The sequence below is a fragment of the Marmota monax genome, unplaced genomic scaffold (genome assembly GCF_021218885.2).
Source record: "Marmota monax isolate L192 unplaced genomic scaffold, Marmota_monax_Labrador192_F-V1.1 WCK01_AAM20220418_F8-fsc00001, whole genome shotgun sequence".
Classification (NCBI taxonomy): domain Eukaryota; kingdom Metazoa; phylum Chordata; class Mammalia; order Rodentia; family Sciuridae; genus Marmota; species Marmota monax.
In genome coordinates, this window is record NW_026693777.1 from 44,869,616 (window position 1) to 44,896,275 (window position 26,660).

The 26,660-nt window shown below is 36.3% G+C and overlaps 1 protein-coding gene and 1 pseudogene across 7 annotated transcripts in view; one reads left to right on the forward strand and one right to left on the reverse strand.

The window, feature by feature from the left end:
- Ttbk2 (tau tubulin kinase 2) overlaps window positions 1-26,660 on the reverse strand; it is a 156,720-nt gene that overhangs the window by 44,463 nt on the left and 85,597 nt on the right. For all 7 annotated transcript variants that reach the window (XM_046460773.2, XM_046460775.2, XM_046460776.2 and 4 more), the window contains 3 exons: window positions 16,113-16,186; window positions 8,032-8,172; window positions 5,719-5,823 (listed from right to left, as the gene is read on the reverse strand). In XM_046460773.2, the coding sequence (XP_046316729.1) occupies window positions 5,719-5,823; window positions 8,032-8,172; window positions 16,113-16,186 (320 nt within the window). The remainder of the gene's footprint in view (window positions 1-5,718; window positions 5,824-8,031; window positions 8,173-16,112; window positions 16,187-26,660) is intronic.
- On the forward strand, window positions 10,986-12,597 carry LOC124104428 (U8 snoRNA-decapping enzyme-like; annotated as a pseudogene).

Sequence of the window (26,660 nt, forward strand, 5' to 3'; positions counted from 1 at the left end):
TTTTTTTTTTTTTTTGCAGGGGGGGCTCAATCCAGGGGTACTTTACTATATCTCCAACTCTTTAGCTCTTTTTATATTTTATTTTAAGACAGGATCTCACTGAGTTGCTGAGGCTGACTTTGACCTTGAATTTGTGATTCTCCTGCCTCAGCCTCCCAAGTTGCTGGGATTACAATCATGCACCACCTTGCCTAGCTGCATCATATTCTGCTATATTTTTAATAACACCTTTTACTAACTGAAATCAATTTTATTTATAATTTTACCATATTGTCTGTTTATATTTTAATTTACTGCCTATCTTCTTTCATTACACAGGATATAAACTCTTTGTGAAAACTCTGTCCAGCTCATTTTACAAACATAGAAACAGTCTCTGAATCTCAGTAAGCAATAAAACCAGGCATCAAAGTAAGATTTTTCAACTTAAAATCATTCTACTGCTTTATAGGGATCAAGTCAGTGCCCTGAAGAGTCATAGATAGCACTATATTTCAATATGAAAACTGACAAACTTGAAAAGGATCACAGCCAATCATTTTTGTTAGTGGATTTTTCCCCAATAATTTCAAAATTTCCTTAATATGTATTACTTTTATTAGAAAAAGACTACAATAAATGTTATTTTTAAAATCCTGGGCTAGAGATGTAGCTTAGTGGTAGACTGCTTGCCTGGATGCTCCAGGCTCTGGGTTCAATCCCTAGCAACTTGGCAGGGGCAAAAAAAGAAAAATAAAAAAGAAAAAAGATAATTCTCATTTATTAGAATCATTTTGGTCATATGCTATAGCATAAGAGTAAAGTAAACAATTGAAGTGTTCTTCCTCCATTTACTCATTTTTGTAATCTATATTTAATCTATTCAAGCTGGTTGTCTATTCTCATTTCTTTTCTCTTTAAATACTTTTTCAAGACTTTATTTCAAAATAATCTCTAATAACATGTCTTAGTAATCAAAAGTTCCTGCAATCTCTTAAAATCTCCTTCACTGTTTTAGCTGCCAGTTATTGACAATCATAGTTAGTAGATCTCAACATTTTCCTACAACATGAATAACAAGAATATCTTGGGCTAGGGATATAGATCAGTGGTAAAGTGCTGGCATAGCATGTGTGAGGCCCTGGGCTTAATTCCTAGCAACACCAGGAAGGAAGAAAGGAAGGAAGGGAGGGAGGGAGGGAACAATATCTAATAGTCCAACTTGGTTAATGAAACTCTTGAGGTCAAAGATTTCTCTTTCTAGAAGAAAAACACCTAAAAGGATATATGAAAGGCTACTATCAATAGTTTTCAGTAAATAACATTTCAGAGGTTGTATTTTTCTTTTCTTTTCTTCTTTTTCTCTTGGGTACCAGGTATTGAACTCAGGGACATTTGACGACTGAACCACATCTCCAGCCCTATTTTTTATTTTATTTTATTTTATTTTTTATTAGAGACAGGGTCTCACTGAGTTGCTTTGCATCTAGCTTTCTGCTGAGGCTGGCTTTGAACTCTTGATCCTCCTGCCTCAGGCTCCTGAGCTGCTGGGATAACAGGCATGCGCCACCATGCCCAGCAAAGGTTGTATTATTTTTGTTCATTAACTTCAGCTAACACAAAAATTGTTTTTTGTAGCATGCAATTTTGTCCAATTATTTTCTATCTAATAATTGGCAGGATGAAAATCTCTGGATCTATTACCACATTCTGCAACCTCATGCCCAGTTTAATTAGGCAACTAGACTTCCCTATGATGGATTCTAACCAAGATAAGGCCAGGAGATTTTTCCCTTTTCCAAGTATCATTGACCTAGCTCTGACCTGACTTCTGCTAAGACTGAAATCCAGTTGAACAGAGATCAGCTGTTTAGATAAATCTTAATGTAACTAATCAAAGAAATAATACCAAGTCAAAGAAATTCAATCACCTTATTTATTTAATGTAGTAAAGCAACTCAAACCCCACTGGGGAATTGCAAATAGTTCAATATATTCAAATAATTCTAATTCAAAGCAGATTGTAATGAATACCATTAGCAAAGTACAACTACAAAAGCTCAGAAGTGTAAGGATTAATTCCATTTACTAGGAGGGAAGAAGAAAAAGTCTCATGACTAGGCAGCATTTTATTGGTTTTTGAAAAGGCAGTCTCTTCGGCTGGGGTTGTGGCTCAGTGGTAGAGTGCTTGCCTAGCACATTCGAGGCCCTGGGTTCGATCCTCAGCACCACATAAAAATAAATAAATAAAATAAATGTATATAAAAAAAGAAAAGGCAATCTCTTAAAACTTCTCTAGTTGATGGCAATTTACTAATATTTATCAAAATTGCAAATGTGTATCTTCTCCTTGACCCAGCAATTTCACTTCTAGAAATTTATCTTACAGATATATAAGCCTGCCAGGTGCAGTGATGCATGCCTACAATCCCAGATACTTGGAGGAGACTGAGGCAGGAGGATACAAGTTCAAGGTCAACCTAAGCAATTTATCCAGACCCTGTCTCAAAATTAAAAAAAAAAAAAAAAAAAAAAAATTTTTTAAAGGGCGCCTGGCAACCTCATGAGTACTCAGCATTCATCTTTTTTTCTTTTGGGGGGTTTTGTTTTAACCATCTAATTGGTATATAGTGGTATCTCACAGTGGTTTCAACTTGCATTTACCTAATAACTAATGATGCTGAATATCATTATTTGTCATCTGTATCTCTTCTTTGATGATATATCTACTCAAATCTTTTTTTAAAATATTTGCAATTGTAGATGGACACAATACCTTTATTTAGTTTGTGTTTCTTGTTTTGTTTTGTTTTTTCCCAATGTGTTGCTGGGGATTGAACCCAGTGCCTCATGCATGCTAGGCAAGACTGTACCACTGAGCCATAATCGCAGCCCTCAAATCTTTTTTTAGCACAAATATTTTAATCATCTAAAATGAGATTTTCTTTAAGAAGTTATTGATGGTTTCAAGCTCACTTTTATAAGGTATCATATCAATGACCCTTTTAAGATATATAAAACTATGGAAGAATATCAGCAGAAGCTATATAAACATTTCAAGTAAGGGCCAAGAGAAAGTTCAGCGTGTTTTCAGAAGAAACCCAAACAAGTTCAACATGGTCACACAAATCTTAGTAAAATAATCAGAGTGAGGGCTCAAGTTGCTGAGTAAGTGGGAGAAGGAAGCATTAGCTCATTAACAGGCCATGTAACAGATTAAGTAATTACCCCTCTGAAATTTTTGTTAAAGCTTCCTATCATTCTTAGACTACAATCCATCTCTTTAAAAGTCATACATAATCTAGGGTCTGTTGGCTTCTTCAATCTGTCTCTCTCTACATACTCTTTCTTTACTATGCTATAGTCACAGTGGCATTCCTGCCTTCCTTAAACATGTTTACTTATTATACCTCAGAGTATCTTTGCACTTGCTATTTCCTCTGCCTAGAACATTCTCCCTCTAGATATTCATATGGTTCATCTCATGTTTCATTCAATTTTCAACTCAATACCTTCTTAGAGGTCTTTTCTAATCTATACTTCAAAAATAGTCTCTTATCCTCACTATCTATCACTTTCTATGTCAATATTCAGCTTTTTGTTTCTTCGTAGCATTTCTATATAAAATTATCTATCTTAGTCGCTAAAATATAACCTCCATAAAGATCCATGATTTTGTTTGCTCTTGTTCACTACTGTGGTTCTAGCATCTAGATACATGCTTCACATGTAATATGTATTCACTAAATATATTTTATGAATGAATAAACAATAATTTAGCAGTGTTCTAAAAACCAAAACTGAGCCAGGTGCAGTGCACATGCCTATACTCCCAGCAAGGAATGTCAGGAGGCTGAGGCAGGAGGCTTGCCTCAGCAGTTTAGTAAGATCCCATCTCAAAATTTAAAAATAAAAAGGGCTGGGGATGAAGCACAGTAGTAGAGAGCCCCAGGTTCAATCCCCAATACCAGAAAAAACAAAAAACCTAAAACCTGAGGGGGAAAAAATAAATTAAAATCTGATCATCAGAATAGAAATATATACTTGAATTTAATAAGTCACATAAAAATCTGTTTATTATCTGCCTTCTTATCCATTAATGTAAGACCTTTAAAAAATGCAAGACCGTCTCTGTAGATGGAAAGGTTCCCATAATTTGAGACACTTAAGCTCCTCGTGTGTCTATACTTTAATTACAATTTGCATTTATGTATAAAACTATTATTAGATAGTTGCCCCAATAAAATCTAGTGTTTTTTTAACTTTTGTGCAACTAAACTAACAGAAATGAAAACTAATTACAATCAATAACCAAATTTAAAGGAAAGTTGAAAGTAAACATCAGAAGAATTGCAGTAGGAGATTTGAGTGTCGCCATGACAATGTAAGGAGCTCGACTGACCCACTTCTCAGTAACACTAGGAAACATTTTAAAAGCAATCTTTTAAACCCTGTAGAAATAGTCCTAAAGGCAAACAAATGAGGAAACATCTTTTTAGGAAAACTTATAAGAAAGTAAAATAACTTGTAAGAAAGGTCAAGCCTTCACTTGGGCCTTCACTCTAGTTATTTTACTAAAAACTTGCAAGAAAGGTCAAGCATCTGTGGCATTTGCATCAAGACTGCTCCTTCCCCTATCCTGGCTCAACTAGGGTAAGCCCCTGCAGACTTCTGTAGCCAAGAAGATAGAGCTAACCTCCTTTCTCAGTTCTCAGACTGAGGGTTTTTGTTCTTGAAGGAGCAAGACTTCTGCATTTTTCTTCTTATCCCCAGTGCTTGTTGATGAGGAGGCTAAGTCCTGAGCTGGTGAAGTTGGAGAGGCAGAAATGCCCTTCTTGCATTCTGCCTCTGACAAAGACTTTCTTTCTTGACCTAACTCTGGAAAAGCTCCTCTGACATCTCTTCTCAAATAGGCCCAGAGCTGGGGGCACACTTGTTGTTCCTACTTAGTCCAGTTTTAGCAAGAGTCCTGTAGGTCAGTTTAGCAAAAATTCTCTACACTGGTATCTTTCCACCCTTGATATTTGATCAAATTCTTTATCACACACGTTCTCTCTTATCGTGCTGTTGTGCCTTCAGTAATAATCCTTTCAGGCCTAAAATTGAAAATGTCCAGTTTCCAACAATAAATCACCAGGCATGCAAAGATTCAGGAAAGTATGACCCATGAATGGGGAAAAAAGTGGACCAAAAATAAAAAATAAAAAAAAAAAAGCTGTGAGAGTACTGCGTTCAACATGAAGATTTTCAAAGCAGCCATTATAAATACATTCACAGAACTAAAGAAAAGCTTAATTAGAGAAGTAAATTATGACGATAATGTCACATTAAATAGGGAACATCAAGAAAGAGAACCAAATATAAATTCTGAAATTGAACAGTGCAGTAATAATTGAAGCAGAAGAATTGCAGCACATAGGAAAGGCAACAGATTGCAAAAAAGACCTCTAATCCCAAAGGGATAATATATGTTCTTACTATCAAGACCATTCTGAATCTGCCTAGAATATACATTACTTTAAAACAATGACTTTCAATGATAAAACTTCTTAATTTGTCTATGATGTAATCATAAAGTCTACATGCTATTTCTTAGCAAATGCTATTTTTTTCCACTGAGCTACATCCCAGAGCTAAATGACATTCTTTCTGATACATAATTATCATTTCTTTAAAAGAAGAATACTATAAATAATAGGTTAATTATCAAATATTTAATAGTAATATGAAAAATCTTACTGGTCTGACGTCACCACAGGAATTGGTAAATTGTCGAGCCAAGCCAAAATCAAGCATGTAACACTTTCTACATGTACTAGGAAAACGACCCATGGCGAAGTTTGACTAGAAAAATAAAGAAGGAAATATACATATTCATATAATATTTACTTCATACACTTTACCTTTCTAATTCTTAATCTATTAAAATCTGAAACATGTTCCAGATACACTATTCTAATCAATGATGTTTACTACATATTAATACATAATTTAGTTGTTGGTTCTATTAATGCCTAGCATCAGACAATCTTTGGACAAAAAACAATTTAAGCAACTGTATAAAGTTACACACAATATAATACTGATTTAACTAAGTTCAGAACTCTAAATTCCTTAAGATATCTGTAATCCTAGCTACTTGGGAGGCTGAAGCAGGAGGATTACAAAAATTACAAAATTGCAATCTTTGAGATCAGTCTCAGCAACTTAGACTATCTCAAAAAGGAAAAAAAAAAAAAAAAAAAAAAGGACAGGGATGTAGGGATGTAGCACAGTGGTAAAGCACCTCAGGGTTCAATCCATAGGATTGCAAAAACAAAAAACAAAACAAACAAAAAAACCCTTTAAATTATTTGAATTGTAATCTAAATAACTACTTAAATGATAACCTAACTCCTTAGTGGTTTTTTCCCCCTTCAATCCTTTTTATTTTTTTTTATTTTACTTTTTATTTGGGCAACTAAATTGCCCAGACTGGCCTTGAATTTGTGATCCTCCTGCCTGAGCCTCCTGAGTTGCTGGGATTACTGGTGTGCACCACTGCACCTAGACCATACCATACCATTTTTTTGTACCAGGGATTGAAACCAAGGGCACTTAACCACTGAGCCACATCCCCAGTCCTTTTTTATTTTTGATTTTGAGACAGGATCTCACTAAGTTACTGAGGGCCTTGCTAGGTTGCTGAGGTTGGCCTCAAACTTTTGATCCTCCCAAATCACTGGGATTACAGGAATGTGCCACTGCACCCAGCCAACCCTACTTTTTAAAAGTAGAAATGGGGGGTGGGCAGAAAACAAACATAGCTCAGAAATTTAAAAGAATTTCCTATAAGCGTCATAAAGCTGAATTTCACTAAATTTAAAATACAATTTAAGGAAACATTTTAATATAGACTTCAGGAAAATATACTTTGCATTCTTTCCTTAAAGAAAAACAATGTAATATTTAAGGATCCTAAATTTGTGAAAATGAATTTATAAATAAGGTAAAATTCCACACTTTTATAGAATTGTTAATTTCCTTTAAAAGTACTTATGGAACCTTATGATTAATATGGAAACTCTTCAATCATTAGGCTTCTCAAATAATGACTTGGGAGGCTGAGGAGAAATGTTACATAACATTAAATCTGACTCTATTATGTCAATTTGGTGTTTTCCTGTAAACTATTTAATTTTAGAAATCATATAACAACAGATGGTTATACTTTTCAACTACAGGATACTTTTACAGTAAATAAAATACACCAGAAGTGGGTCATTTCCCCTCATGATCAATAAAACATCCCAAAGGAAAAAGCAAAAACATTATTTCAGGATGGAAATCACAATTTCTAAGAAAAATAGAAATAGCAGCACTCAGAAGAAAATAGTCTTTCAGAGAATATTCTGATTTTTTATAAATACAATTTCTGCTTGAAAAATGGAGAAAACAATGTAAACAACTAAAAGCAAAATACATATATTTTTAAATCAATATTATGGGGAGATCCAAAGAGTAACTATTGATTTAGATTTAAGGCTGAGTAATTTGCAATGTTAACACATAATAATATCAGTGAAACATAAATTATTTTTAATTTGGCGGCAAGAAACATCTGTATGTTGTGAGGAAGGATAGTGGGGATTGAATCCAGGGTCTCACACCTGTTAGGCAAGGGCTCTCCCAGTGAGCAACATCCCTAGCCCTTTTATAAATTTTACCTTGAGACAGGGTCTCACTGGCTGGCCTCAAATTTGCATTCCTCCTGCTCTGGCCTCCCAAATAGCTGGAATAACAACCAAGTGCCACCACACCTGTCTGGCAAGTAATATTTTCATGGTATGAGAAAAGCTCTTGAAATTAGTTGTGGTTTGTAATTATAACTTCAAGAAAAACTAAGAGGCAAGTTACATTTTTGCTTCTAGGTGTCCACAGAAATAAAAATATTCCTTTGTATTTAACCATAGCAAATACAGAAGACTGCATTTGTAATTTATTGTGTTCCATTATAACACCAAGAGTACTAAAAAAAATTCCTTCTCTGCTAAGGCAGGAAAAGTCCCCTACCGGTTTGATGTCTCGGTGCAAGAATCCCACTGAATGGATACTTTCAATGGACTCCAGAATCTGCCTACCCAGGCGAAGAGTAGTGCTAATGGTGAATGTGCCCCGGGACTGGCTACGGCGAAGATCTGCCAGATTCCGACCCTGTGGAAACCAGATAACCACTTTCCATTATGGTACTAAAACTGGAAAACTGTTCATTTACCATTAGAAAAATGCTGCAACTGAAATAGCAAAGGTTTTACCCAAGTTGTGATGCTCTCACTCAATGGAGATATTCTCTTAATAACACAAATATTTCAGATAAATTTTTAAAATACCAGTTTTTAACATTTTATTTCTGATTCATCATGTTTCCCTTAATCTCTGACATCATAACAAAATATAGGCCTCATTATTTAAAATATTTATTATTATTTTTTTCGTTGCAATTGCACACAATACCTTTATTTTATTTATCTATTTCATGTGGTGTTAAGGATCAAACTCAGAGCCTCGCACATGCTAGGCAAGTGCTCTACCGCTGAGCCACAACCCTAGCCCAGACCTGATTATTTTGAAAGATATAAAACATTTATCATCCCAAATTACTGCCTAATACATACTCCCATACAAGCTACTTAATTTTTTTGCATCAGTTTTTCTCATAAAATAGGTAATAATACACATCTCACAGAGTTTTGTGAAGACTAAACAAGACCCACGTAAGTTTACTGTGTGGTATACATTAGGTACTCAACAAATACTAAATGTTGTTATTATTTCCAAATATGATATGACAAACATTCAATTACTTGTAGCAGTGGATAAAAAGCAATGGATGGTACCTTGTCTGTGCCAGATGTATTAACATTCATAATTCCATTTAATCCTCACAGCACCCTAAATAGAAATTGTTCCTATTTCTGTCTTACAGATGAAGGAACTGAGTGAGATTCAAAGAGGGTCAATTATGTTAACATGTTATGGTAAAGCTGTTTTATTTATTTATTTTTAAAATTTTTGGTTCTAGGGATTGAACCCAGGGGTGCTTTACCAAGATTTCAATATAAATGCAAGTGGAATTTCCATCCTCCTGCCTCAGCCTCCTGAGTTGCTGGGATTACAGATGTATATCACCGCATCTGGCAGTAAAGCATTTTATTCAAATCTGTCTGTTTAACTCCAAAGTGTTCTTTTCCTACAGTGCTTTTTCATAATTCTGTTTCACCAAAATTACTCCTTTTTGCTTAGACAACAAACCAGTAATCTGAAAAGAAGAGCAGAGCTAGCTCAAACTGCCCCACTTCCCAAAGATTAGAGACTGGCCCCCATGTCACAGAGGATTTAAATATCCCAGTCGCTCTACTTCTATTATTCTGTAATATGAAGCCAGGTGTGATAGTGCACATCTGTGATCCCAGGAACTTGGCAGGCTGAAGCAGGAGGATCTCAAGTTCAAGAGCAACTTATGGAGGCCTTAAGCAATTTAGCAAGAACCTGTCTCAAAGTAAAAACTAAAAAGGTTGGAGATGTAATTCAGTGGTAAAGTGCCCCTGGGTTCAATCCCTAGTACCAAAAAGTAAAAAATAAAATAGTAAGATTTTATCTTACATTTGCTGATCAATTAGCAATAACTGAGAAGATAAACATAGGCTGACAAGAGCATGGGATAAAGAGTTACATCTCCAGCCCTTTTTATTTTTATTTTGAGTCAGGATCTCACTAAGTTGCTGAGGCTGGCCTCAAACTTATGATCCTCCTTCCTCGGCTGTCCAATTTGCTGGGATTACAAGTGTGTGCCACCACACCGAGCTGAATTATTTGTATTTTTTTAAATGATCTTTTTATACAGTAATATGCGATAAATGGAAAAAAGTCCAAGTAATTCTATATATTTAACAAGATTCCAATACAAATCCAATTTATTATTGAAAACAAAAAATATACCCAAAAGGAGAGAAAATAACACAATAAACATTCATGTATCCACCATACACCCAGAATTAAAAATTATCAATTCATGGCCAATCTTTCTTTGTCTATTATCCACCTCCTAAAACATAACTTCTCCTGGCATGTACACACATGCTACATTATTTTCATGTAAATTATAATCATATTATTTCATCTATATATATTAAAAAATACATAAAGGCAAAGAAATAAAAATATAAAAAATTATTAGCAATTCTGCTAATGTAAATTTTAATTATAAGCATCAATATGAACCATAGCATACTTTTTCTTTAGAAATAATGTACTGGAGTGGCTGGGGTTATGGCTCAGTGGTAGAGTGCTCACTTGGCATGCATGAGGCACTGGATTCCATTCTCAGTACTACATAAAAATGAAATACAGATATTGAATTCACTTAAAACTAAAAAATATTTTTAAAAGTTTTTTTTTTTTTTTTTAAATAATGTATCCGGGGGCTGGGATTGTAGCTCAGTGGCAGAACGCTTGCTTGGCATGTGTGAGGCACTGGGTTCAATTCTCAGCACCACACAAAAATAAATAAATAAATAAATACATGTATTTATTTATTTAAATAAATGTATTGTGTTCATCTACAACACACACACACACACACACACACACACACATATAAATGTATTTCCTGAACAGCCACTTGGAAAGAATGAAAAACAATGATCAATCCATTGCAATATGCATTCATAGCATCCAGACTGTGGTCTCCAAATAGCCCATTAAAAGGAACAAAGGTTTAATGAAGAAATGACTGGTTTCAGAGCCAGAGCATAAATATGTAGAATGAGCTTAGTATACCATATTGTACCAAAAAATAAGAATGCTATCAAAGACTGCTATTTAATCCTGTCAAAATGAATCAGGACCCAACCTGAAGAAAGTTCAATTGGCTAAAGATGGTGTCCTGCAGCCCTAATCTTGTACTGTCTCCATAAAGCAGAATTTCTATCCCACCCTAGTCTTGCTTATCTTTCAGAACAGGATGCATGAAGGTCAGAAGTTCCTCTTCATATAGACTAGCTAAAACTGGATCGATCTAAGATGGCTGACAGAGTGACCTTCAGACAAACTTTTTGGTGTATGCTTTAAAAGACACTTCCTCCTACCATCCAGACAATTGATAACTGGCAAGACAAATGGAAAAAATCATAAAAGGATCAGAAAGAGATGATGCCAAAATTCCCCCCAAATCTCCACCCATTCCCAAAAAAGGCAGTAATATGCCTTCCCTTACCTCTGTTTTGCTTTTTCAGTGCTGGGGGGTCAAACCCAGGGTCTCCTGCATGCTAGGAAAGGGCTCTGCCACCAAGCTACATCCCCAGCCCTTTGTATTTTTTTATTCTGAGACAGGGTCAAAAGTTGCCAACCCCTCATTTTTTTTTTACCCTATATTTATAACCCCAATCTCTAAGGGGTGGGAAGTTGATTTGTAAGTTTATGTCCTACTTCTGTTCTTGTCAATAATAAAAGTCTCCTTCACTGCTTAAGTGATGTTTGGTCTTGTTACTGGTTCCACAATTCCTAAAGGAAAAAGGACTCAGCACTTGGGGTCAAAAATTGGCAATGGGAAGGCCCGGGTTGTGGCTCAGAGGCAGAGCACTCACCTAACATGTGTGAGGCACTGGATTCCATCCTTAGCACCATATAAAAATAAAATAAAGATATTATGTCTACCTATAACTAAAAAATAAATACTTAAAAAAAATGGCAATGGGAGAGCCCCCATGGCAACACATGCCTGTAATCCCAGCAACTCAGAAAGCTGAGACAAGAGGATAGCAAATTCAAGGCCACCATAAGCAACTCAGAAAAATCCTGTGTCAAAATAAAAATAAAATGGCCTGGGGATGTAGCTCTGTGGTAAATCACTTCTAGGTTTAATTCCTAGTACCCCCCAACCCCTACCAAAAAAAAAAGGCAATGAGACAATGTAAGCATTAAAAAGAAAAGCTACAGAGGAAGAGAGATCTTCCAGCCACGGCCTGGGGGCCACAAGGTGGAGCTGACCAAGGCCCAGGCTTTGGGGTCCTGCTGAAGGCATGCTTTCCACCCTCTGCTTTACGTGCCCGACCCAGGGATGCATCCCGCTGCAGTATGCCTTGCTGACGCAGATGCACTTCGATGGACGCCTGGGCTTCCCCGGCGGCTTTGTGGACGTGCAGGGCAGCAGCCTGGAGGACTGACTGAACCGAGAATTGCTGGAGGAGGAGCTTGGTGAAGCCATGACTGCCTTGTGCATGGAGCACACTGATTACCCAAGCTCATACGCCAGGGCCAGACCGCGCATGGTGGCCCATTTCTACGTCAAGTGCCTGACCCTAAAGCAGCTGGAGGCTGTGGCGATGGCATGGGAGGCTTGCCTGCTTTCCTGAAGAATTCCTTTATTGGTGCTGCCCGGGAACCGCTACTGGAAGCCCTCCAAGACTTGGGACTTCTAGAATCTGACTCTTTCTCAAGTCTTAAGACCCCAGCTCATCACTAAATGTAACCCTCTATGGATCCATGGAACCTGATTGGGGACCTTGGAAGGGAATGACGGAGGGAAAGGGGGATGTTTTCTCTTCTGGGCCTGAGAGATGATACCAGACTAAAAGGACATGTGTGTGCATAAATAAATAAATAAATAAATAAATGAAAAGAAAAGCTACAATACATGGAAAACATCAAATATGTTAAATCCATGATTCATAATTATATTTAAGGTGAGCAAAAGAGATATAGCTCATTAGCTTTCTATATAAAAATAGCTCATTTTTCTGAAGTTGATAAACAAAAGAACCAAATATTAGCCCTGCTATACCATAAGAAATTTTTTCTAAGAAATCACCTCAGGACTAAGAGTGGATGGAGTGTTTTTTAATGAATTTTGGCTAATAAACAAAGAAAAAATGATAGAAGAGCATATTAACAACTTCCACTGAAAATAATATTATAGGCAAACATTATTGATGGTGTAATAAAAATCATTAGGAGATCAATCATGGGGAACTTTAAAAATAGGTGAATCAGGCCAAAGTCTGTGAACCAATTTAATATCACTAAAATAGACACAACCTGATGCTGCCTCCTGTGATGCCCACCTTTGCCCAAAAAAAGTGAAATCTTACCTAATCATCAGTTTATAGAAATTACAGGAGCATAAGAACATGTGAAATACCACATGGAAATAATCAGAAAATCTAGAATATGGGCATTTCTAGAGGTCAAATGACTCCATTTTAATTAGTGACTGGACTTAAAGATTTGTGCTGCTCCCTGCTCAGTGAAAGACTCAGAAGACTGAAGTTAGTGAAAGGAAACAAGTTTATTTAGGGTAGGCCCTGATTAAAATAAAGGAGATTTTTTTTAAGTGGGGGTATGCTGGGAATTGAACTCAGGGGCACTGGACCACTGAGCCACATCTCCAGCCCTATTTTGTATTTTATTTAGAGACAGGGTTTCACTGAGTTGCTTAGTACCTCACCACTGCTGAGGCTGGCTTTGAACCCGTGATCCTCCTATCTCAGCTTCCTGAGCCACTGGAATTACAGGCACGTGCCACCACACCCGCTTAAACATTTTTTTTTTCCCTCTCAAATACCCATCTTCAGTGGTTTCATGTTATGAAGAACTTTTATAGGACTCAACTGTATCTTTTTGCCCTTCTCTAGGTGATGAGCTTATTATAAAATAACCATTTGGATATGTTAAGGATGCTCAGGTAAAGCCCCAATGTTGATTGGACACAAGATGAGATCTGGTTGTAAATCTTACTAGCAGAATTTAGAAAATAAATGGCCTTAACCTATAACTTTTAAAGACCTACTTCCATGGTAAAATAGCTAGATCTATAAATAGAAAAAATGTTTTGGTACTGGGGATTGAACCCAGGGGTCCTTTATCACTGAGCTATATATCCCCAGCCCTTTTAATTTTTTCTTTCGAGACAAGGTCTTACACCATGTTGCTTAGGACCTCATTAAATTGCTGAGGCTGGTCTTGAAACTGTGATTCTCCTGCCTCAACTTCAAGTCACTAGGATTATAGGCATGTGCCACTGTGCCAGGCATTCCTCAAAAATTTTAAGGCAGATACTATGTAATTGAACTACCAGGAAGACAAGATTGAGGTTAATTTACAAATTATAATGCATTTGGGGTTTTTAGGACTATCAGTGGGTAGCTAGGAGAAAGCAACTGAATTTTACCAAAATGTATGGGGGAAACCTAGCAGTTATATGTCAATTATACTAGTTGTAGCCTTGTCCCAAATCAGGTCAACCATAACTGTAAGGATAGGGGTTTAATGGCGAGTTAACTTTCTTATGAAAGGGAAAAATACAGTATGCAAGTGAAATGGAAAGGTTCCATTGGAGCCACCAAAGGCCATAAAGGCCATGGTTGAGATCTGGTTGTAAATCTTACTAGCAGAATTTAGAAAATAAATGTATGCAATGGCCTTAGAGCAGCAGACTCCCAATATTAACAATATATATTTTTATATATTTATAGAGTGTGATTTTGATTAGTGCAAGAATAAAAATGAGAATGACCTGAGACTTGAGAGAGAATCTGTAGAGAATCCTCTCCATAATTATAGAGTCAGCAGTAACCTAAAGATAAAACTGAAGAGTTTTCTCCATTACAATAAGAATATTGGCCTCAGGTTTCCTATTAAGTTTTGAAACCCATCAAGCGGTCTTTATCAAACCACAAACCTCCCTACATTTCAGCTACTCCATTTGCAAAATGCGGGTAAATCTGTCCTCTCCTTCCCTTGAGGGGGTATGATGACAATCAAATAGTATGTTTTAATAAAGCCATACAAAAACTATAAAATAACAAACAGTTCCATTACTACTGGCCAATGTGAGAGAAAGCAGGGTCCATATTAATGAACCAGAAAGGTATAAGGAGAGCTTCTTCAAAAAATAAAACTATGCTGGGTCCATATTAATGAACCAGAAAGGTATAAGGAGAGCTTCTTCAAAAAATAAAACTATGCTGGCTCAAAAGCTTGTGAAGGGGCTGGGGCTGTAGCTCAGGGGTATAGCGCTTGCCTTGCACTGGGAGGCACTGGGTTCAATCCTCAGCACCACATAAAAATAAAGAAAGAAAGACATTGTAAAAAAGAAAAAAAAAAGATAGTGGACCACATAATTCAAAAACACTTTAACTACAGTCTACAGAAAGGCTAATATCTTTAGGTCTAAATCAAATGCTGAAGGATGGCTGAGGTAAACAAGAAAAGTCTTCTGATGAGAAGAGGAAGCACTTAGGCCAAGATCTAAGTCTGAAATCATTGTTATGTCAGTAAGTTGAAAGAAAATAAAAAACCCAAAAGCCCCAAACAAAATTTGCTATAGATGAAAAGTAATCCTGAGATTTCAAAGTTAGGCAGCAAACTGAACCATGGCTTTGAGGGTAACAGAGAGAGAGGAAAGAGAGAGGAGGGGAGGGGGAGAGGGGGGAGAGAAAAAGAAGAGAGAGAGAGGAGAGAGAGAAGAGGGAGAGAGAGAGAATTTTTTTCCCCCAGGGGCAGAGGGTAGTGTGAGAGAAAATATAATGGTTTCCCTCTTCTCCATTTGGATATGTTAAGGATATTTTCCTCTTCTCCCTCCTATAATCATTACTCGCATAGTCCCTTTCTGAATTTTTTTTCCTCTGCTCCCTTGACCTAATTCCCCCATCTAAAAGAGAGGGAATAGACCTATGTTAATAATGGAAAGAGACAGAGAAGAATGGCTTTCACCCTATATCTCAACTAATGTTTAGATTTTTTAAAAGTCACAGTTGATATTGGAGAACCTAAATGGGAAATTAAATGCCTAAGGTAACAAAGATGCAGAGGAAGGAACAGGAAGGGACAGGACAAAACTCACATTATACCTCACAATCTATACTAGGATATAATGATGACAATAAAGATACAGGTCAACTAAAATAGCTGTCAAAGACAAACATTTCTCTTTTTGGAAAATCTGTATCAAGTCTACTTAAATAAAGTTCCATCTGTACAGTGTAAAACATTCTGACATGATACCAACAATGTTATCATTTTTATTCATATCCACTGTAATTGGGTACTTTCATCATAATTGAAAGATTTAAAAATACATTTTCAAGGTAACCTACCTGTAATTGCATGACCACATAGTTGAATCGGTCATTCCTCCCACAGCCAATAAATCTACAAACATGGTCTTTCCCTGGATAAAAAAATAAATAAAAGGAAGAAAAACAGTGAAAAAAGGATACACTACGGTTTCTCTTCTTTAAAAAAAAATCAATAATTTGTTTTCTATACAGTATTTTATGATTTAATGTAAAAATATGTTTTGAAACCTTGAGGATAGAAAATTTACATTATTCAAAATTTTTACCTTCCCACCCCCAGCTTCTGCACTGTTCCTTGTGCAGTCAAATACATGTTCTTGAGTGAATAAACAAATAAATAAATGAAGAAACAAACAAATGGTAATTTATTCAGAAAGGAAAAGATTAAAAGGTTATTTCAGATCAACATGCTCAGATGCAATACATAAGAAAGCACAGAGAAGCAATTAATAAGAACATTAGAAATATACATATTCAATTGTAGATACATTCTACCATTCACTATTACATAACTTTAGCAAGTTATGTCATTTTTCTGAACCTCACTGATTCACAGATTAGGCTAGCGATTTTCCAACTGAATTCCATGTGTGAAATCTAAGGACATGCTGATTGGGATATGGAGGCGATCCGAGGTAGAGCTGGTATAAATCTGGGATCTTTCCTTTGACTCAAACAAACAAACAAAAGCAATGCCAAGGTCTAAAAAAAGGATCAAGCCTGGTAAGTAAATTCCAGGGCCAGAAAAAAGCATCTGGCTAGAACACAGTAAATGAGTGGAGGGGGAACAAGGTTAAGATAGTGCTGAAGAAGCAGTTAGGCACCAGATCCTGAAGCATCTTGTACTCCATGATGAAGAATTAGAACCACATAAGGTCAGTGTCTTCCAAATCTGGATGCTTACCAAAACTATCTGGGAAACTTTTTAAAGATTCCTAAGTTCAGACTATGGTTGTAGCTCAGTGGAAGAGTGCTTGCCTAGCAAGTGTGAGGCACTGGGTTCGATCCTCAGCACCACTTAAAAATAAATAAATAAAATAAAGGTATTGTGGCCAGGTGTGGTGGTGCATGACTGTAATTACAGTGGCCCGGGAGGCTGAGGCAGGAGGATCACAAGTTCAAAGCCAGCCTCAGCAATGATGAGGTGCTAAGTAACTCAGTGAGACCCTGTCTCTAAATAAAATATAAAATAGTGCTGGGGATGTGGCTCAGTGGTTGAGTGCCCCTGAGTTCAATTCCCGGTACCACCCACCCCCCCAAAAAAAGGCATTGTGTCAATCTACAACTAAAAAAAATTTAAAACTAAAAAAGATTGCTAAATTCTATACTGATTCTGAATCTGTGGGGGAAGATACAGAATATGATCTTTTCAAAATTCTTTAAATGAACCCAAAGCAGGCAGAACATGGATGGATATTGGAAAATACTACTGGGTAATGAGAAACATCTAAAAGTTTTGTTTTATTTGTGTAGTGCTGGGGATTGAACCCAGGAGCACTTCACCACTGAGGTACATCCCCTGCCCTGTTTTGTTTTGTTTGAGACAGGGTCTCCCCTAAGTTGCTGAGGCTTGCCTTGAACTTGCTATCTTCCTGCCTCACCCTCCTGAGTCACTGGGATTACCAGTGCCACCACAACACCAGGACTAAAAGAATTTTAGATAAGGAATTACTACTACAATACTGCATTTTAGAACATCATGCATTGGCAGTGGGGATGTCAGACTCCGGAAAGGTCCATTCTAGAGGCAGAGAAGTTGCCCTGGGAATAACAACAATATTCCGGGAGAGTGAAGAAGGGGGTTGAACTCTCCAAGTATTAGAGTAAAAATAGATTAAATAGGATAAATCTGAGAGATAACTAAACATGTAATTTTCTACTAGAAATTGGTACACTTAAAATGAAAACTATTGAAAAAAGAGAATAAAAAAGGCTGTATATACTTTAAGGAATAATAGAATGCCAGATTTGAGGACAATTCAAATGGAATTCAGTAGATAATTATAATTTTAGGCCTGGTGCTGAAACAAAAAGACTGAGCTCCAGATATACCATTACCATGAAAAATAGATGGAACCACAAATGCAGCTGGAAGATTGACAAGTAAAAGAATAAAAAATAAGAAATTTGGAGGCTGGGGTTCAGTGGTAAAGTGCTCACCTAGCATGTGGGAGGCCCTGGGTTCAATCCTCAGCACCACATAAAAATAAATAAATAAAATAAAGGTATTGTGTCTATCTACAACCAAAAACTAAATATTAAAAAAATAAGAAATTTTAGAATGTAATCTGGAAAAAGCATAACTTAAAGCCTGAGCAAAAATAAAACAGCCCCTCAGGGAAATAGGGGAATAAGTCCAAGAGGTAGGAGAAAACTCTAAGAAAGGGGTATCACAGAAACTATGGAAGGGCAGTTCACAAAGGTAGAAGTGGCCAGTAACAAAAGCTGTAGAAAAGCTGAGAAGTGCTCACTTATAAACAACTGGGCTTGGTGTCACCAGGATTGGAAGAAAAGAAGCCAATTTATAATATGTTAAAGAATACATGGAATATGTGACAATGAGGTCAGATAATCTTTGAAGAAGCTTGCTTGTAAAATGAGGAAGAATGATAGGCTGCAGATTTAGATTGGAGAAAAACAAAACAAATTTCAAAAAGAATCTGTCCACTGACTAACTCAAAATATTAATACAATAAAGACTCATTTAATAATTTCATGTTTCTTTCTTGCATCTGGATTACCAATTATCATAATGTTCTTTCATTCTTTGTTCTTTGGTTAAAGAGAAGAAACTAGCAAGAATGGGCACAATGGGAACACAATTTTCAGTGTGAAGGATACATGTTGATCATTCCACATTTATTTTACATGTAATTGCAAAACTATATCAACTAGCCAGGGCAGTGGCTCATGCCTATTATCCTAGCTGCTCAGGAGGCTGAGGCAGGAGGATCCCAAGTTTCAAGGTCATCCTTGGTAACTTAGTGAGACCCTGTATCAAATATTAAAAAAGGGCTGGAGATACAGTCTAGTGGTAGAGCATTCCAGGGTTCAATCTCCAGTACTCTGCCCCCCCAAAAAAGCTCTATCATCTAGTGAATTATAATAACAATGAAAGGATAAAATGATAGTAATAACCAAAATTTCCCCTCTGCTTCACAGAAACAATTTAAAATTTTAGTTAGTCCTTCCATTATTTTTCAAGATTCCACTTTCAGCTTCAGGTATAGGTCAATGCATAAGGCCCTGGGTTCAAACACTCACACTCCACTGTGAAAAACAAAAAGACTCCACTTTCTTGTCATTAACATTTTAAATGCAGTACCTCTATTACAAAGAAATCTCAACATCTAAAAACAGAAGGTCATGCTAGATTTCATTCCTCTTGTAATGCTCCTTCTAAAATAAGCATTGTAAATTATACTAAAAAACTATTTATCTCTTAATACTAAAAATCACCCTACTTTCAAAAAAGAAAACAGATTTGAATAAAAGAAACTGTGGCACAGGCCTGTAATCCCAGCAGCTAAGGAGGTTGAGGCAGAAGGATCACAAAATCAAAGCCACCCTCAGTAATGGCAAGGTGCTAAGCAACTCAGGGAGATCCTGTCTCTAAATAAAATACAAAATAGGTCTGGGGATGTGGCTCAGTGGTCAAGTGCCCCTGAATTCAATCCCCAGTATGCACCTCTGCCCCCTCCCAAAAAAGAAAAAAATTGAATAAGCAGTAGATCCTTTATTGAGCAGTCAGTCAGTAGCAAATTTTCTAGGATTCAAAAATGTATATGCATCACTTTAGGTAAGAATTAAATAAATTCTTTTTTTCTTCTTTTTTGGTACTGGAAATTGAACCCAGGGATGCTTTACCACTGAGCTACATCCCCTGTCTTTCTTATTTTTTCTTTAGAGAAAGGGTATTGCTATGTTGCCGAGGGTTGCTAAATTGCTAAGGATGTCCTTGAGCTTACAATCCTTCTCCTTCAGCCTCTCTAGTCCCTGGATTTTAGGCATGCAATACCAAGCCTGGTTTAAGAGTTCTTGTCTTGTAGTCAGATATGGTGGCACATACCTGTAATCCCAGTAATTTAGGAGGCTAAGGCAGAAGGATTGCAAATTCAAGGCCACCCTTGGCAATTCAGTGAGCCCTTAAGCAACCTGGCAAGATCCTGTCACAAAAAAAAAAAAAAAAAGAAAAAAAGAAAAGGACTAGGGATGTGACTCTGTGGTTAAGCGCCATGGAGTTTAATCCCCAATTTAAAAGGAAAAAAATGAGTTCTTGTCTTGTCTCATACTATATGGCATCGAATACTGCTGCTCATATTTATATCTATGGATATACTATTAATGAAACTAAAGTTAGTTCAATAAAAATGTACAAATTTTGGGAAGTATGGGGAAATAACTTAATTAAACAATAACTCTTTACTACCACTTAGTGCAATTGTTTAAATAACTTCATTTTATTTATTTATTTATTTGGTGCTAGGGATTGAACCCAGAGTAGTATACCACTGAGCTACATCCTCAGCCCTTTTTAATTTTTTAGGGTCTCACTAAATTGTTGAGGTCTCACTAAATTGCTGAGGCTGCCCTTCAACATGTGATCTATCCTCTTGCCTCAGCCTCCCAAGTCACTGGGAATACAGGCATGCACCACAGCACCCAACTGTTAAAATAACGTATATAACAATAAGTATATACTGAAATTATCAGTCCATGAAGAAGAGACTATATCTATCTTGTCCTGGTACCCAAAACAGTACCTCACAGAGTGAAATGTTTGATCAATATTTATGAATAAACAACTTAAGAAGAAATAATAATAGCATAATGCATAATGTGCACACAAAATATGCAAGTATTTTCTGCCAAGCTCTATGTGCTTTACCTGGACTTAATCCTCAAATATTAGTATTTTTTTCTGTTTTTCAAATATAGAAATGGAGGCTTACTGAAGTTAAATTACTTCTTCCAAAATCATACAGCTAGAAAATGGAGCAGTTTGATTCTAGAGACTTTTTTCTTAATCATTAATTAAGCCAGAAAAAATTAAATAGATTTTAAATTCAAATAACATCTTGTTGATACATATGAAAGCTAAAAGGAGCACTGGATGTGATGATGCATACTTGCAATCGCAGCTAGGGAAATAAAGACTGTGATAGAATACATAGAAGACCTACTATATGATAAGCACTAAACTAGGCAATAGGAATACATGAAAAATTAAGAAAATCTATGCTCTCAAGGAGTTCACAGCCCATGTATGCATATAAAAAATTAATGCAGTATGATGAATTCTACATTATTATAGAGAAAATGCAATGAATATCCAGAAGATTTAAAATTTTTGTTTTTGAGGCTTCAAATGAAAGTGAAGTCTCTAGATATCATTAGATTTTAAGTTTATGAGAAGTGCATCTTTTTTTCCTGCCAGTGTTGAACCCAGGGCCTTGGACATGCTAGGCACATTCTTCGGCCCTTGAACTATACCCCCAACCCTTTTTATTTTTATTTTGAGAAAGAGTCCTGGCTAAATTGCCCAGGCAGCCCTATGAGTCTTTCTAGCAAATTAAGTTAAAGAGTGGGTCATGGAAGCCCTGGGTTGCAGGAAAGATACTATTTGCAATTCAGTGACTGAAGGAGGGACTATGGAAATGAGTCCTCACTGTGGGATCCGATGCTATCTACCAGAACTTAACTGAATTACAGGATACTCCACTGTTGTCAGAGAACTGCTTGGTGTGTGGGGAAATTCCACACATACAGAAGAGTTTTGTATTAAGTGTGAGAGTAAAAGGAAAAAAATACTTTCTTTTTTTCTCTTATGGCCACACTAAAGAATTCAGATTCAATTCATTATTAGATAATGCAAGAATGAGGTTTCCAGAGTTTTCAAGCAGAAAGCTACATGATCTAAATTGTGTTTTGTAAAGAAAATGTTTTGTTTTGTTTTGCGGGGGGCGGGGGGGGGGGGGCACGGCTAGGGAATGAACCCAGGGCTTCACACATGCTAGGCAAGTGGCTACTACTGAGCTACATCCCCAGTTCTTGCTGTTCACCTTTAGATTCTGGTTTGTGGAAGAAATGGTAGGCAAGGATATCAATTAGGAGGTTAAAGCAATAGTCCAAGTAAAAGATGCAAATCTAAACTAAAGCACTGGAAGTGAGAATTTTAAAAGATTTAAGAGACAAGGTTGGTATTGTGAGACAGCCATGCCATTAACATAGAACAAATACGTTTGTCTTTCCACAATGTCAGAGTTTATTAAATAACAATAAATTTACAAAGTTTCACCACTCTCATTGGTTGTAATTCCCCAAGTACTCATGGGTCACCTTAAAGTTCTACACTGGAAATCAAAGATTCTTTTATTCCAATCTTAATTACTAGTATTTATAACACCAAAGTCATACATCATAATTCACACAATGATACATTCAGGTTACAGAAAGACTAAGAAAGGATTAAGGTGTACACAGGGTTTCAGGAGGTAGCACTAAGAACAAGGGAAAAGGGCAGATACTAATGCAAACAAATCACTACAAATGATCAGATAAGATTGAGACCAAGAATTTGTTAAGAGCACTAAGTTGTCAGACCATGGAACTTATTCGAGGCCAGGGTCCAGAAAATAGGCAGTTGAAAAGTGGGCCATGACAAGCAGATAAATAACAGTTGAGCTGAAACTTGCCTGTTAACCTCATGATACATCCATCAAATGGTCTAATGGATAACAGGTCGATGTACCACCATAACCAGCCTTGAGGTGCTTCTTTTATGGGTCTCAGGTGAGGGGGTTACTTCATTCAGTGTTCTGGTGTTTGATCAGCTAATGGCCCTAGTTTTTCTGATATGGGATTGATATTCCCATGCATCCATGTGCTTCCGATTTAATTTAACAAATTCACAGGTGATCATTTTTATCAGCACAATTAATTTATCAGATTTTGCCTATAGTTGTGCTATGTAGATGGTGATTGTTCACTTGTACAAATAAGATAGAGTCATTCTATCTTGGCACTTGTACTCAAAACGGAATAACTCATGGCAAATTACTGCTTTACAAAATAGAGTAACTCCAGCTGGCCATAATGGTATATGCATATAATCCTGTTGATTTGGAGGCTGAGGCAAGAGGATTACAAATTCAAGGCTAGACTCTGCAACTAAACAAGACCCTGTTCTCAAGACAAAAAATAAAAATGAGTGGGAATGTAACTAAGCGGCAAAGCACCTGGGTTCATTCTCCAGTACCCACCCACTCCCCCCCCAAACAAAAGTAATTCAGGGTTAGGCACAGCCTAAAAAATGCTATTCTATTCATTACGAAGTAATGGGGCAGGATACAGATTGCTCTCTACAGCTGAAGCTGTAGTTTAGTGACAAACTGCTTGCCTAGCATATGCCAGGTCCAGAGTTCCATTCCTAGTACCATCACCAAAAATAAAAAATTACCAGAGAGGAGAAGACAGAAGGGAACAGTGAAGTAAAATTAAGGTAAGTTGACAAAGTGGACTGCATCAATATAAACCAAGAAAGAAATTAGGATGAATTGGAAAGGACAATGATTTCAGTTTAGGCATTTTGTCCTAATTTACAATTTGCAGAACATGAAAATTCACTTAAAATTTACATGTGGAATTTGTTTTGTTTTGTTTGTATTGGAGACTGAACACAGGGGCACTCTACCACTTAGATATATCCCCATGCTGGCCTTGATTCTCCTGGCTTAGCCTTTTTAGTTGCTGGAATTATGGGCATTAGCCATCATGCTAGGTTTGAGTGGAATTGAACAAAGAGGTCAAATATAGAAAATACCACATCTATATATTGTCAATGGAGGTATGAGTATGCTGTCTAGAGATGATGATAGTTAGAAATGAACCAACATCAGAACATTGGAACAAAACATAAATAAATAAATAAAATCAATGAAGGAGCCTGAGAAGGAAATGTGTGGCTGAAGGAATTTTATACCTCACAATACCTCACACAACTTTCATATTAGACATCAAGTTGCTATAATTCAAAATACTCAGGAGACTGAGGCAGAAGGATTACAATTTTGCAAAGAATTACCCAGTACTGCAAAAAATAATTACAATAATTTTTTAAAAAGACTCTTGAGTAGAATCCAGATACCAGAACTATACCGATTTTTATGACAAATAGGCAGTCTACTAGGTCATGTCTAGTTAGAAAACCAATAACAACAAAAACAGTCTCAATACTGATCATAATTCTCATAGGACTGATCATAATTCTCCATTCACAAAAACAGTATTATTCAATTTCATATATAATAAGAAAGATACAGAAATAGTACAAGAACTCAAAATCTGTAGATAAATAATTTTATAAATTTTCAAAACTGCTTGTATAGAAGACATTTAAATAATCTCCATGTCATCCTAAAGTAGGACTATCCTATGTAGAAATGAAGTCCAACCCCAAGCCAACCCTCATTTTTAACCCTTTTTGATTAATTCCTATAGGCTGTCAAAACTGCACACAAAGGCATCAGAATATAACACATGAACTTAGTTTCAGCATCTTTATGCTATACTGTGTTTGCTTATCTGACCTCTAGAGACTGTTAGCATTTCAAAATCAGGGACTCTAATACCCAGCTTTGCATAGGGCACATACTAAGAACTCTATAAATATGTACTAAATGAGTAAACAAGTAAATAGCTAAGTTTATTAATAACAGTTTTTTGTGTGTGTGCTGCTTGGCACTGGATCCCAGGGCCTTTCACCCAGGGCCTCACACATGCTAACCATGTTTTCTACCACTGAGCTACTCCCTCTAGTCCTATAACAGCTTTACTGAAATATTAACATGTCAAAATTAACCAATTTAAAGGGTGCAACTCAATGATTTTCAATGTATTCACAAAGTTACAACTACCAACATGATTAATATTAGAACATTTTCATCCGGTCCTGCCAAAAAAAAATATCCATATCCATTAGTGGTCACTTCCCATTTCTCTCCAAATCTCCCAGACCTACAAGAACTAATCAACTTTCTATCTCTATAGATTTGCCCACTCTGGATATTTCATATAAATGGAATCCTATACTAACTAAGTTCTTTTGTAAATGGGTTCCTTCCTTTAGCATAGTATGTACAATATGTTGTAACATGTATCAGTACTTCTTTTCTCAGTAATATTTCATTGTATAAACAAGCCACTCAACAGTTGATTGTCCATTTGGATGTCCTACTTTTTGACTATTATGAATAATGATGTTATGAACACTCCTGTATAAGTCTTTGTGTGGACATACGTTTTCAATTTTCTTGGGTATATACTGAGAATGGCATTTTTGGGTCATGTGATAACTGTATGTTTGATTTTTTTTCCAGAATTTGCAGACTGTTCTGCAAAGGAACTGTACAATTTTATATTCCCACCAGTAATGTTATGATAGTTCTAATTTTTCCACATCTTTACCAATGTCTCTTATTATAATATATCTTTATAAATTTTCAAAACTGCTTGTAGACATTTAAATAATCTCCAGGTTCTTGATATTGTGTGTGCGTGTGTGTGTATGTGTATGTATGTGTGTGTGTGTATATATATATATATATATATATACATATATATATATATACACATACACACTATATATACACAAAAAAATATACACACATTTATATATGTATACAATATACAATGTGTGTGTGTGTGTGTGTGTGTGTGTGTATATATATATGTATTTTTTTTTTTTTTTTAATGTGGTGCTGAGGATCGAACCCAGGGTCTCGCACATGTGAGACAAGCCCTCTACCACTGAGCTACAACCCCAGCCCTGCCTCTTATCTTTTTGATGTAGTCATATTAGTAGGAGTAAAGTATTATCTCAGTGTGGTTTTAATTTATATTTCCATTATGACTAATTATGCTGAGCATCTTTTCATGTGCTTCTTGACTACTTCTTTACCTTCTTTGGAGAAAGGTCTATTCAGATCCTTTGGTGCAAGGGATCAAATCCAAGGCTTCACACACGCTAGGCAAGCCCTCTACCACTGAGCTAAATCTCAACTCTTGGATCCTTTGCTGATTTTTAAATTGGGCTATTTGTCTCTTTATTATTGAGTCATAAATTCTTTACATATTCTAGATAAAGTTCTTGGTCCCTTTTGTGCTGACATAACACAGTATCTGAGAGTAGGGGGTTTTATTTGTTTTAGGGGGATAAAGGGGATTGAACCCAGGGGCACTTTAGCACTGAGCTACATCCCCAACCCTCTTTTAGAGACAATGCCTTGCTAAATTGCTGAGGCTGGCCTCAAACTTGAGATCCTTCTGTCTCAGCCTCCTAAGTGGCTTGGATTATAGGCAAATGCCAATATGCCAAGCTATAAAATTTAGCCTCTGCATTTAGGACTTTTATCTATTTTGAGTTAATTTATATAAATATGTGATCAAGGTCCAACTTCATTCTTTTGTATTTGGATATCAGATCCAGTTGTCCTGGCACCATGTGTTGAAAACTAGTTTTCCTCCATTAAAATGTCTCGGCACCCTTGCCAAAAATCACTTGACTAC